At 42.2% G+C, this 13,944-nt stretch overlaps 4 protein-coding genes; 2 read left to right on the forward strand and 2 right to left on the reverse strand.

Moving 5' to 3' along the window:
• The first annotated feature begins 6,807 nt into the window (after positions 1-6,807).
• On the forward strand, positions 6,808-8,039 carry GSTUM_00011762001 (uncharacterized protein). XM_002842122.2 has 6 exons: positions 6,808-6,841; positions 6,901-6,995; positions 7,058-7,072; positions 7,134-7,470; positions 7,525-7,601; positions 7,666-8,039. The coding sequence occupies exons 2-6, from the start codon at positions 6,939-6,941 to the stop codon at positions 7,780-7,782; spliced, it is 603 nt and encodes a 200-aa protein (XP_002842168.1). The 5' UTR covers positions 6,808-6,841; positions 6,901-6,938; the 3' UTR covers positions 7,783-8,039.
• Positions 8,040-8,133: 94 nt separating this feature from the next.
• On the reverse strand, positions 8,134-9,185 carry GSTUM_00011763001 (uncharacterized protein). XM_002842123.2 has 3 exons: positions 8,990-9,185; positions 8,750-8,933; positions 8,134-8,676 (listed from the first exon to the last, which is right to left on the reverse strand). The coding sequence occupies exons 1-3, from the start codon at positions 9,063-9,065 to the stop codon at positions 8,241-8,243; spliced, it is 696 nt and encodes a 231-aa protein (XP_002842169.1). The 5' UTR covers positions 9,066-9,185; the 3' UTR covers positions 8,134-8,240.
• Positions 9,186-9,303: 118 nt separating this feature from the next.
• GSTUM_00011764001 (uncharacterized protein) lies at positions 9,304-10,078 on the reverse strand. XM_002842124.2 has 3 exons: positions 9,808-10,078; positions 9,692-9,751; positions 9,304-9,638 (listed from the first exon to the last, which is right to left on the reverse strand). Exons 1-3 carry the CDS (start codon positions 10,034-10,036, stop codon positions 9,481-9,483), a joined length of 447 nt encoding a protein of 148 aa, XP_002842170.1. The 5' UTR covers positions 10,037-10,078; the 3' UTR covers positions 9,304-9,480.
• Positions 10,079-10,410: 332 nt separating this feature from the next.
• On the forward strand, positions 10,411-13,426 carry GSTUM_00011766001 (uncharacterized protein; the record flags this gene model as incomplete). XM_002842125.2 has 5 exons in its annotated part: positions 10,411-10,453; positions 10,577-10,616; positions 10,697-10,938; positions 11,016-11,190; positions 11,280-13,426. The coding sequence occupies 5 exons, from the start codon at positions 10,411-10,413 to the stop codon at positions 12,940-12,942; spliced, it is 2,163 nt and encodes a 720-aa protein (XP_002842171.1). The 3' UTR covers positions 12,943-13,426.
• Between the last annotated feature and the right edge of the window lie 518 nt (positions 13,427-13,944).

The following is a 13,944-nucleotide window of genomic DNA, read 5'->3' on the forward strand; positions in this document are numbered from 1 at the left end:
AGATTTTGGGTAGACTGGTGGGTGGGAATATTCTGTATAAGCAGGATGAAATTCTCAAGTGAGTTGTGACCTTCTTTCTATTTTCTAATTAACAAACAAATACTGATACATAGGAAATTGATTATATATGATGGAACAGAATAATAGATAGTATTAGTAGATCTGAATCTACCAACTGAACAAAAAAAAAAACAAGTAAGGAAGCCCCATCCCCTTCCAATATATAAGGATAAAAAAAAGATACACATATGGAATGGAGGAATTAGTTAGATGGTAGGTAGGATAATACTAATACAAGTAGGAGAAAGATCCATAAAGAAAAATAAAATTGTAGGAAATCTGAGGGATCTTATAAGCTCAAGTGATGAAAATATCTATCTCTGACCTGTTCCTTGAAAAACAGTAAATACTGAGAAAAAGAATAAAATCTGATAAGCATTGTCAATAATAGACTATTTTTTTATATTTTATAATAAAATTAAAAATTAAATTTACAAATTAATTGTCATTTTTTCTTTTTGTATTTCCTTCTCTCTGACAGTAATTTATGATAATTGCATAACAATATAAATCTTAATACCAGAGGCAAATATATTGCACCATCAAGTTGTTTTTTCTCACTTGATTTTGCTTTACATATACTACATTTATAACTTGTAAGTAATAGTTAAGAGATACTTGTAGTTAGGAGAAGGAAGAGGAGGATATTGAGTATAGTATTGGACAATCAAAACTAGTTTACCTTGATTATGAAATAACTCAAAATGTAATCAATCAAAATACTAGTTTAAGTTAAAATGTTACAATTCTGTCTAATAGTTAGAGTTAATAGGTATAAATAAAGAAATCTACTAGAAGAAATTATAAGAAAATGTTTTCCAAAATAGGTATTGGTATTTGAAGATTACATATTTTATATAGTAACTAGTAACTTAGCTATGAGGAAACCATGTCAGAATCATAAAGAAATTTTACAATAAGTAATATTTAAGCCTATACCAATTAAAACCTGCCTTTTTGTAATGTTTCTAAGTTTCTGTTAATATATAGCAATAGGCAATGATACCTCTTCTTGATATATATATATATATCTTTTTCCTTCAATAGTTCTTAGGCCTTTTGACCTGTGTTACCAAAACTTTCTTAAGTAACGCCTATTGTCGTAATATATATAGATATTATCCTTAGGCTTATGAGAAATATAAAGAATGAAGAGTGTAAAGGTGTTTTATTTATATAACATAATAAGTAAGGAAATTACTTAGAACAAAGTGTGAAGAGCATATCCTTCTCAGCCGTACCAGCCTCCTTATATTGTCCTCTTTTCACCAACCCTAACTCTGATGCCTCATAACTATGAGTCATGTGAAATCCTTGTAAACAAGTCATATGCACAAAACCTATTACTTATAATCGCATCTTGTATGAAATATAATAAATCATAACATAAACAAGTCATATGACTCCAGTAAGTTATATGCGTAAAACTCTATAACTCATAATTGAGTCATGTGCAAAACATAACAAATCATAATATAAACAAATTATATGACTTGATTGAGTCATATGTATGAGACCTATGACTCGTAATGAAATCACATGGGAAATCCTGTCACATTTGTGACATTCTTGGACATTTTTTCTATGGGTAGAAAAATGTATTATAACAAAAGAGACTCCAGAAAACATTTTTGAGATATGGCTACTTTTCATTTGATGCAAGGAGTAAAAATCAGCAGATTAGCCAACTTTAATATCAAATAACTCCACAACTACTTAAGAATTAGCAATTATTATTAGTTGTACTGTTAAGCAGAGATGATCTGTATAGATTCAGAATCATCTAAGCCAATTGAGATTCATTTTGTAGACAGATATTTGTCTAGGAAGGCTCAGAGGATTACTCATTTTGTTTATAACTACTAACAGTATGAAAATGTAGAATTGAATCGTGAAAACAATATTATATTATTAAGGTGTCTTCTCTGTTGCTTGATAATGTCCAAAAGCTTAAGAGACACTTTGATATGTATATTCCATATCTGAGTATTTGCGGACTACATCTATCTCTCATACAAATTATATACCTCTTTAACTATAACTTGCAAGGTCAGGTATTCTTCTGAAGTGCGAATATTAGGAGACCATGAAAACCATCATACCCTTTTCAGTAATTACTATTTTGACAATTGAGAACCCTACTATTTCTAATAGCAATTATCCGATCTTCAGAGTTATTAGACTTATGGCCTAGTTCTCAAGCTGAACTAAGTTGGCTCCAATTGTCTCAAGGTATTGATGAAATGATCAGTTTCATCTGCAGGTCGTGTCTGCAGGAGTAGTGTAACCGGTACGGGTACTTGGTTATTGGTTTTGTTTTATGTTTTGTTTTAAGTATCGCTTTGATACTTGGTTTGTTTTAAGTATCGTTTGATACTTGGTTTTATTTTATGTTTTATTTTAAGTATCGCTTTGATACTTAAGGAGTTTTACCAAAGTGTATCGATTGATACCTTTGATTAGTTTCGTTCATGCTAGACATGAACAGATTTGTGTATTTAAAGACCGCCTGTTTCTATGATAGAAAAGGCAGACTTCAACAGACAGTATTTCAATATACTTGGTTGAACAGTTACTTCTTTGTTCCCCAGTACACCCTCGAAGCCTCCTTTAGTTCTCAGCTCTCGCCTCCTCTCTGGAAGAGTAGGCCACCTGCCAACTATCGTATCTATTCCCGATAACGTGATTAGCACCCTGCGAACACGTTACAAGTAGTCATAGATGCAACCATCTTAGGTCACCAACTTCAAACCTTCATAACTCCTTATCTAACCTACAGATATCTTCCAAATGACTTCCTACTAATTCACAAGAGGCTATTCTACCAGATTGGCATATAATTCCGCAGTCATTAACTCTGTAAAGCTTTGTATGCAACCTTCTTAGGTCACCTACTTCGAAGCTCAATATCTTCTGATCCAGCTACCAAATTTATATCCAATATCAATCCTCGTGTAGAGGAGAAGCACTTCTATAGGATAGAATCTTAACCCTTCAGTTAAAGGTTCTTGGTTTGTCATTGTTAGGAATACCAGAACCCAATACCTAGGAACCACCCTAAGTAGGGTAACCCCACTTGGAATCGGAATCTCTGGTCTCCAACACCCCCCTCCGGCTCCCTTACGGGGCCCGCACGTCATCATATATATCAATCTCAGTTGCCTCCTGTGACTATATTACCACAGAATTGAAGGTATTAGAATAACACCATATACGTCACCGCCGTCTGTCCGACCAGATCCTGTTCACAGGGTTTATGAGAGGGGACTTTCGGCCAGGTCTGAGAAGTGGAATGGTGTGGTTCCATCAACTACTCAGAGAGTTACTAGGCTTCAAAGACATGATACCTTAGGTACGGGCCATAAGTAATGGAACGATTTTGCACCAAGAGATGGTATCAAATGGTAAAGGATCTCTACTAGAGACCAATATATTTACATCCACCAGAAGAGTCTAGAACTCCAAAGAATACTACCAAAGAAGCCAACGAACTTCACGGAGTATTGCAACTGGGTTTCGGAACACGTCGTAATCATGGGGTGATCCTCATTACTACAATGGTTACTGTAACCTATTACCCAGAGAGCAACCAAGAGTTGCCGACCGAGGGATTAATTACCAATCTGGTGGAATAGCTTCCTGCGAGTTGATAGGAAGTCATCCAGAGAAAATCTATCAGTTGTGTATGGAGTTACAAAGGATCAGAGTCAGACGACCTACGATGGTTATAATGACAACCACCTTTGCAGATATAGCCGTGGATAAAACTGATCATTTTATCAATGGCGAAGACAATTGGAGCCAACTCAGTTCGACTTAAGAACTAGGCCATAAGTCTAAAGACTCTGCGAATCGAGATAATACTATTGGAGACAGTACGTTTCCTAAGAAGAAATATCGTAATTACCAAAGAGGGTGTGATGGTTTTCAAGGTCCACAGGTGTTCGCACCTTGAAAGAAAACTCGACATTGTGGACTACGATTAAAGAAGTACATAGTTGTATAAATGGATGTAGTCAGCAAACACTCAGATGCAGAATATAAATATCGAAGTGCCTCCCAAGCTTTAGACATCATCAAGCAACGGAGAAGAGACCTTAACAATATAATATTGTTTTTACAATCCTACCCTACTTTACCTACTTTACATCACTCCTAGTAGTCATAAACGAAACGAGCCAAGTTCGAGCCTTCCTAGACAATCTCTGTCTACAAAAACGAATCTCGATTGGCCTAGACAATCTTGAAGTATATCAAGTTGTCTCCACCTAACAGTCATGCAGGGAGCCTTATAGTTATAAGTAGCATCGGTAGAAAATAACTCAATACCAGAAATAACTTTGACAACAGGAGTTAAACATATGACCTTTAGAAAGATGTCACATAATATTTCTATTGAGTTATGCAACTAAGATCATGTTAGGCGGAGACAACTGGATAGAATTCAAGGTTGTCTAGGCCAATTGAGATTCGTTTTTGTAGACAGAGATTGTCTAGGAAGGCTCGGACTTGGCTTGTTTTATTTATGACTGCTAGGAGTGAAGTAAAATAGGTAAAGTAGGGTAGAATTATAAAAACAATATTATATTGTTAAGGTCTCTTCTCCGTTGCTTGATGATGTCTAAAGCTTGGGAGGCACTTCGATATTTATATTCCACATCTGAGTGTTCATGGACTACATCTATTTATCATACAACTATGTACTTCTTCAATCGTAATTTGCAACGTCGAGTTTTCTTCCAAGGTGCGAACACCTGTGGACCTTGAAAACCATCACACCCTCTTTGGTAATTACGATATTTCTTCTTAGAAAACGTACTGTCCCCAATAGTAATATCTCGATTAGCAGAGTCTTTAGACTTATGGCCTAGTTCTTAAGTCGAAATGAGTTGGCTCCAATTGTCTTTGCCATTGATAAAATGATCAGTTTTATCCACGGCTTTATCTGCAAAGGTGGTCGTCCTTACAACTATCGTAGGTCATCTGACTCCAATCCTTTGTAACTCCATACTCAACTGATATATTTTCTCTAGATGACTTCCTATTAACTTGCAGGAAGCTATCCCACCAGATTGGTAATTAATCCCTCGGTCAGCAACCCTTGGTTGCTCTCTGGATAGTAGGTTTCAGTAACCATTGTAGTATTGAGAATCACCCCATGGCTACGACGTATTTCGAAACCCAGTTGCAACACTCCGTGAAGTTCATTGGCTTCTTTGGTAGTGTCTTTTTAGAGTTCTAGACTCTTCTGGCAGATGTAAATGTATTAGTCTCTAGTAGAGATCCTTTACCGCTTGATATCATCTCTTTGTACAAAATCGTCCTGTTACCTATGGCCCATGCCAAAGGTATCATGTGTTTGAAGCCAAGTAACTCTCTGAGTAGTTGACGGAATCACTCCGTTCCACTTCCCAGACTTAGCCGAAGGTCTCCTCTCATATATCCTGCGAACAGGATCCGGTCGGACAGACGGCAACAACATATATGGTATTATTTTAATACCTTCAATTCTGTGGTAATATAGTCACAGGACACAACTGAGATTTATATATATGATGATGCGTGGGCCCCGTAAGGGAGCTGGAGGGGGGTGTTGGAGACCAGAGATTCCGATTCCGAGTGGGGTTACCCTACTTAGGGTGGTTCCTAGGTATCAGGTTCTGGTATTCCTAACAGATCAATATGTATAATGACATATGGGTCCCGTAAGAGGGCTGAAGGGAAGTGTTGGAAACCAGAGATTCTGATTCCAATTGGGGTTACCCTACTTAGGGTGGTTCTTAGATATCGGGTCTCGGTACTCCTAACATGTACTTATACCTCAGAAGTTGAAGTTATTTTATAATATACTAAAAAGTAGATTTTGAAAAAAAAAGAAAAAAAATTTGCATATAGAGGATGCTAGAGAGGTCATTACTATAAAAATATTTTTTAAACTATTAGATATATACTCTACACCTCAAGCTAGATGGTGAAGCAAAAATAAATATTTTGTAGTTGTTGTCCAAGAGTGTATTTTCTATTAACACATGCTCATTTTATAACTAGAGTCCTAATAATATAAGTAGAATAATAGAAATAATGTGAAGTTAAAAAAGAAGAGCATAAATAATTTTCTAAAATAGTGCAATATTGGTTTAATATTTACTATAGTATTATATAATCTTATAATAATAATAATTATAGCAACCTTGTATAGTACTAACTGGAATAAGGGATCCTGTGATGAGGTATAGAGAACAACCTGTTCAGGAATTTTCTTATAACTGCATACAATATAATATGACATTTTCATATGTTAGCATTGAGGGTTCTTAGAAAGTGTAAATACGCTGAGACTGTGAGAACCAGAACACTATATCGAAACAGCATACTAGTAATATCTTTTTATTGCAGAGAATTTGCATTTTTTGTCCTCTAAAAATACCGCTTTTGATACTACCGGTATCTACAGTACGGTACTTGTAGATGTGATATGTCAATAGAGACGAGATTGCAGTACGGTAACAGGATGCGGCCGAGTGAGGATACCGATAAACGCGATGCCGAGACGACATGCCCTGTGACAAGATGTTTGCTGTTCACTGGAGATTTGGATTGTGGCCGGGTTCACGTGATGTGGAGATCTTCCGGGTAACCTTATCTTAACTTTTAGGGGCATAAGTTCAATGGCTTGAGAGGCGGTATTCAAATAGTGATATGTACCGGTACTGTATTTCGTGGCCACCACCACCTCCACCACCAACCAATACTCTTACCGGAGCCAATCCAAAGATAGCCAGTGATTCGCCTTGCTTTTTCATGCCTTCTTGGTGGTCAAGCTAATTGTTTAACACACAGACGACCCGCAACCAAACTAAGCAATATTCTGGTATCGAATGGCCTCCCGATTAGTTCTTTGCATAGGAGATCTCCATATCCCAGATAGAGCTCCGGTAACACCTCTCCTTAACCTCCCAAGGCTGTTCGAGTATTAGGTAAACTAACTCCCTTATAGGACATTCCAGCCAAGGTGTTTTCTCTCCCACCCTAGTCCAGCTACCCCTCCAACCCCGCCATCTAACAATTTCCAGTTCCGCAAACTTCTCTCCCCCGGAAAGATCGGACAAATCCTTTGCTTAGGGAACCTGACAGACAAAGAAACTTATGATTTCCTTCGAAGTGTGGCTCCAGAGTTACAGATTGTCAAGGGCGATTTCGACACGGAAGCTGCCAACCTTCCACTGTCGAAAGTCGTCACCCATGGGAATCTGCGTATTGGGTTTACCCACGGCCATACCATTGTACCACAGGGCGATAGTGATTCATTGCTAATTGAAGCAAGGAGACTTGATTGTGATGTGCTGGTTTGGGGTGGTACCCATCGATTTGAGGCGTATGAGCTTGAGGGGAGGTTCTTCATTAACCCAGGTTAGGGATTTTGGAGGCTTAGAGATTGGAAAACAGGGTGCTGATTGGGTGTAGGATCTGCAACTGGTGCCATCTCTGGTGGGTGGGTTTCAACAGACGAGCCTATTGTCCCCAGTTTCTGCTTGATGGATGTAAGTTTAATTTTGGTTCCGGTTAACAGCTATGGGGGTTGGGGCCGGGTCTAACTATCTCTAGGTCCAAGGAAGTGTCCTTGTGCTCTATGTCTACCAACTTCGGACAGACGAGAAGGGAGTCGAGAGCGTCGGGGTCGAGAAGGTCACATTTAGGAAGAACGGCGAAGTCCCTTCATAGCCGAACCGGGAAGTTCGGCAAGACGTTGATAGTCTAAATATGTATATTTTTTCCGTCTTCAATGGCGATTGGGCTTCATTTTCTTTCATATCATGCTCCCTGGCATTGCGAATACATGAGGTGCGAATTGATGGATCTAGAGGGGTGGCATGCTAGTTCTAGGGTATTTGCCTTTCATGAATGCCAGGTTGGTTATTGAGAAGAACAAGAGAAGCATGATACCTAAAAACGCACGCTCAAGAAAGGGACGCAAAAAAAGCATCGCCAACGCATATGCTAGGGCCGGACCTTAAAGAGAGAGAGAACCTCCTAAGAACTCCCCGCTCAAGATAATAGCCCAGCTAGAATGAATAATACAAACCGCGAGACAACCTTTCAAAGACCTTTTGACAAACTGAACCGACCAAGCATTGACCTCAGCCGAAAATTTAAGAAACTGCACCCTTTCTCTCATCACGTTAAAACCCATCGCCCTGTCTCCCGCCCAACCCTAAAGAACCATACTTCGCACCTGGGACCAAGTTCTTATGATCCGCTGGGTTTGCAGCGGCCTCATACAGCGTAACGACATGCTCTTTCTTCAACTCAGTCAAATCCCCCTTAAACCCCAAATATGTAATCTGCGTAACTTCCTCCCCATCCGAGTGATTATTCTCAAAGAAGAGAGTCAGGGATCTAGTATTGTTGAACAACGCTCGCTTCACTGGGAGCTCCATAACCCTGTCATTTCCGGGAGGCGGCACTGGGAGATCCAGTGTCTGTACGGCTTGTGTGTCGCTAGCAGAAGTAAAGTCCATATCGTCGCGATTTGAAAAGAGCTTCAAGGTTTTCGGGGCAGAGATTCCGGGGTTCGCGCCGATGAGGATTGAGTGGAGCTTTACGAGGCCGGTAAACCTGATATTGTCTTCTTAATATCCCCCGATTGTTTGTTTGTTAGTCAGTCGGGTGGGGAGGAAGGGGTACAAACGGGATGAACATTAAGAGCTCCTCGTCTGCATCACTTTCGACGGTGGGGGTGCCGGCGAGCCGGTCCTCCCAGGATTTCCTAACGACATCTCGTCCGCTGCCGGGAGTAGCTTCGTTCAGAGTGGTTATCTTGTCAAAGTCTATGTGCTTGTAGAGAGAGGATTGAATGGCGGGTGTGACGTCGTCTGTAAAGTTAGCATATTGGATTCCGCTTTATGATGGAGTTTAGGGAGGCACAAACCGGAGTGGTCATGCGCACCCTCTCCGTGGCCGTGGGAGTGTTCGTCGTGGCAGTGGGAGTGTGAGTGGTCGGCCATTGCTCTTGTTAACAAAGCCTTGTCCAGTTAATTTAGTAACGTAAATTGTATGCTATTTGGAATCGTGGGGGGGAGATGGTGTGTCAATTGTGGTAATGGAGAGCTTCGAATAGAGGCACGGTTTGAGGGGAAAGAAGGGGGAAATGTTTCCTCCAAAGTGTGGGGGATTTCAGGGCTGATGTCATTAGGGTTTAGTCACTCAATCACGTGATATTACATTTTTTGGGAGAGGGGATTCAAAACGTCAAGGAGGTGGAATGTATTACTCCCTTTATCCAAGGATATCTCGATCTTTATGGGCGATTAATCAAAACTCCAAACTCCAATCATATGCGATCAACCACACCTTCAAACCGAGAATAAGCTTCCGACCAACACAAAAGAGCGGCGATCTCATATAATCCAATCCAGTAGGTCATTTCGATGGTTGTGGTAGTACCGGGATCCTGACGAGTGTCTGTGGCATTGGGACGCCATTTCCATCCTTTCCTAGGTCTTCGTTTTCATCCGTTTTCTTCGTAGGTGCGAACGGGTTGTCGTCAGCTGCGGGGTCCTTCGGTATGGGTATTTTAGCTACAACAGTAAGCACTTGATCCCTCATTGTTATCACACTTCTAGTAACTCACAAGAAGCCATAGCTATAGCTCGTAGAACGTTGTGCCAATTGGATAACACTGCGGCAACAGCTGTACAACCAACCTTATTAGCATTTATCGATCTGAGATTGGTAGGGGATAGTAACCTTCTGTTCCGTCTGCTAGTGTTCCCAGCTTTTCTTCCAATTGTTGCATCTGTGATGCTAACCCCGCTGATAAATCCCGTAGAGCTTGTAGATTCTCAAGTTCTTGCTTCTTCTCGTTTATCCGGGCAGACAACGCAGGAGATTGTTGAGATCCTCCCATACCAGATGACCCCGAGGCAGATGGCTGCCGGAAATGCTGTGAATAACGGTTCGGATACGGGTTGGCCATCTTTGGGACGTTGAAAGATGATTGATATCAAGAGATGTTGAGGAAGTGATGTGGAAGAGCAACTCCAAGCTCTTGAGGCGTAAAAGAAAAAACATTAGAGCGGTCACACAGAGAGACCATCTGGTTGCCATGGACAGGACGCGGTCGCGCGGGAAAAAACATACGCTTAACCTATTTAGGCGAAACATCAACAAGCAATGCCCGGTTCCTCCATGCCCTTCTTGCTTATGATACAGGTGTTAGCAAACAACCATATTCGCTGTCTACACTTCCATACCCTTCTCAGTCCTCCACCACATCGTTAGTCCTTCTCTATTTTTCAACTACACACAAATCCTCCACTCAAGGGCTGGTTTATATCACCTCTTTAATGCATGGCAAGACTTAATGACCCCCAGACGGAGTCGCTGGAAGCACGTAAGTTTGTTTACAGTATATCTGGCTTATTGAACATGGTTCAAACTATGCTTTATATTTGTTTACCCATTCATTTTCTTTTGAACCGCATGATTGCTGACCAGAGTCTTTAATACGCAATAGTCAAGAAGCGGTTCCTGCGCCAGAATCGTGAAATAGCTAGGTTAGTCGGTCAACTATCGCATCGTTCATCTACCCAATGGTTATGTTTGGATGAGTGGTTGTTGATACTGACCGCCGTAGGGTCAACTCCACCCAATCAGTCCGAATTCGAAACCTGGAAGACGAGACAACCCGTCTACTCACAGAAAACATTGAGCTTAGGGAGCAGGTGATCAAACTACAGGCTTCGTTAGATAGGCGTGAAAAGGCTAGAGTGGTAGTAGAGAGTGTCGAGGCTACTAAGAAGAAGCTGGAGGAAAAGGTTGCAGAGTTGGGTGGGATTGTGAAGGGATTAGAACAGGCTATAACGACATCGCCAGAAGGTAGTTATCCGGCTGCATTTGAAAGTCGTAAACGACATGTGATCCGGTATTCGAGCGAAGTTACTAACTTATGACAGGAAAATTAGCAGTTAGGCAACCAAGGGCCAACATAATTTCACATCACCAGAGGATATGGAAGAGCCAACTCACACTGGGAGAGATGCATGATGGGCAGTTACCTGCAATTCATGAGGATGCTCGTTCCCGTCGAAATAGCCTAAACGTGGAAGAGCATAGGAGGAACAGCCTGAAGTATTTCCTCTCCCCGTTCTTTGGTCACACCTGCCATTTCATAACAAAATAGGGGTTGCGAACGTTTTAACTGACCCCCTATGTCCCAGCTTTGAGGAAATCAACTTACCTCCGCCACAGCTAGAAGATAACATACATGACGACTCTGATGAAGACCTGAAACCCCCCGTCTCTAGCTTACTCGATATCCGGCCGAGACGGAGGAGAGATAGTGCCATGGCAATAGATTTAGGGGTACTCAACAAACCTGCTGTGCCATCAAAAACTCAACCACCTGCGCCATCAAACGAAAACACCATAAGTAAGGCATCCAAGCACAAGTTCGAACGAGAAGCAGAGGCAGTTATGGAATTGGTAGCAGACATGGAATTCAAATTCTCCAAAATATCCGAGCAGCCAATTGAAGTAGTGAGGTCAGTTGGGGGAGTCGAAAGTGCGGGGACCGCAGATGCGCCTAGAAGCGCTGAGGAAGATCAAGCGCAGGAGGGACAACACAAGGCTAGGGAGGAGGGGGCTCCATCTAAGATAGTCCGGCTCGTGTTGAGTTCTGACGCGAGAAAGAGGAAGGAAGCTTCTGTTTCCATTGGCGAAGAATATGCGCCCCCTATTGCGCCCGCCATCTCTACCAGCAGCAGACGAGCGTTGGGGCCCAGTAAGTTCCGGCATCTTTTTAATACCTCCCCACATCGTTTGAAAAGTCGGGGCGTGTCTAACACTCGAGATACAGAAAGTACCAACTCTGATCCTACCAATTCACCATTAAAGAAAGCAAGAATAGCCTCTGCCCTAGGCAAAGATGAGAAGGGCTATGGAAAACCCGAAAAAGTCGACCTCCCCCCTCCTCCCTCAATGAAAGCCTACCGCAGTTCCCATGCTCGGGATGTCGACCCATCTCCACCGGATACCGAGCAACCCACAAACGTGCGCGCTTCTAGACGAGCGAAATCAGGGGTCAATTACGCATTGCCAAATCTGCGCGACAAGATGAGGCGGGACGACAGAGCTGCAGAAGCGGCCAGGGGTGAGGGTAGGACTCAAAAGCGTAGCTCTGCTGGAAGATCCAGGAGTAAGGAGTCTGTGGTAGAGGGTGAGCTCAAAGTCAAGAGTGAGGACCCAGAAGATGCGGACGATGAAGATCAATGGCTAAACCTGCCACCCATGCCGCTGCCAACGCAAACCTCGCGATTGGAGGAGGATCTAAGAAAGCACAAGGAAAGAGGGATCGGAGGTTTATTAGAAAGGAAGCCAAGTAGAGAGAGAGAGAGAAGGGAAAAAGATTTGGAGTCAGGTCTACCCCCGAGCGTAATTTCCCAGCGAAAGAGGAGGACTAGTAGTCTGCACTGCCCACCTAATGGTATGAACCCTGGGAATGAGGAGGAAGGCAGGTCCAGGGCGGCCTTTGGGCATGGTGAGGGGAAACGAAAAACGGTAACTACTGAAGGTCCGGACCCTTCTACTGATTGCAATCACCGAACTTTGATTGACGCCAGCACCGCCCGGAAAAAGGTTTATAGCCATCTTCCACCTTCATCTACCAAAGTGGAGGATAACGAAGGGGTTTTCGAAGGTGTTTGTGGGTCCAGACGGGTGACGCTTGGTGGAGATCCAATTGGCAGTGAGGGGGCAAGGACAGTTAGGGGTGTAAAAAGCAGCGGACATCTGACGAGTGAGGATGGAGGCGATGATGAACGAAGGAGATTAGGCCCGCCTGGGCCCGGGATTGGAGCTAGGCGAAGAAGTATGATGCTTTAGGGATGCAGTTGGCATACAAGGTTCCGAGGTTCATTTTTTTTTCGGCTCTATTCCGCACGAGATATTACGCTCATTTGGCAGTCGGCAGGCTTGATCAGCATCAAGGCTGTCTAGCTCCGGCAGCTGAGGCAAACTATTTCCCAACCTGCCTTCGTTGTCACCTTGACAAGGCAATTGAGCCGGGTGGAGGGTTTCTTCGTTCTGTAAAAGCATCTGTACTAATTCCCAGATTTATGTTCTTTCTTGTTCATATTCGTTTCTCGGCATTGCGGAAAGAGGCGTGTGGGTCTTTTTAGTCTCCTTTTCTCTTAACGATTTCGACGTGAAAGAAGACCCTTCCCCGGTCTGTGTTCTACGACTTTGTTTTTTTTTCGTCGGGGTTATACAGGTTTTTATTTTGTATTCTATCTTTGTAGGGGGATGTCTTGTCTGTATATTTGTTGCCACCTTGTATGATTCCCAAATGTTTTCTTGTTGGTGTTGGAATCTGGTGGTTAGTCGTGGGCCGGTGCGTCAAACAGACCGAGTGATAATATATGATGTAGATCACCCGGCACGCACCTCTAGCAAGCCACAAGCGGAGAGCCCCTAGGAGCAAGTCCAGCAAATAGCCCCTTCTTCAAGTTAGGGGTGAATGATATGTCAATAAATAAAGTGTATTATAAGCCTTTTACCAGTTATATTCGGGTTACTGAAACATAGCCCCCAGGTAATCACATCCTAACAGCTATGGCTTCACAGCTCTGGTCCGCGCAGGTCATGCAGTCCTCCTGTTATCCTCGTTTATTTAACTTACTCACCAGTATAGCCCTACTTCCGTGGGCTTCAACCACCTTCTGCCAACTGTCGGTTATGGTAGAGTATGTAGCCGAATGCTCTACACACAAGCAAGGTGAAATGCGATTGATAGACATGAAAATATACCCTGATCATCGTTATATTATGTAAGTACATATACGTGTAAGAATAAACTAGTCCATGGGTTTTAAGCTCTCAATTGAA

The sequence above is a fragment of the Tuber melanosporum genome, assembly GCF_000151645.1.
Source record: "Tuber melanosporum whole genome shotgun sequence assembly, scaffold_9, strain Mel28".
Taxonomy (NCBI): domain Eukaryota; kingdom Fungi; phylum Ascomycota; class Pezizomycetes; order Pezizales; family Tuberaceae; genus Tuber; species Tuber melanosporum.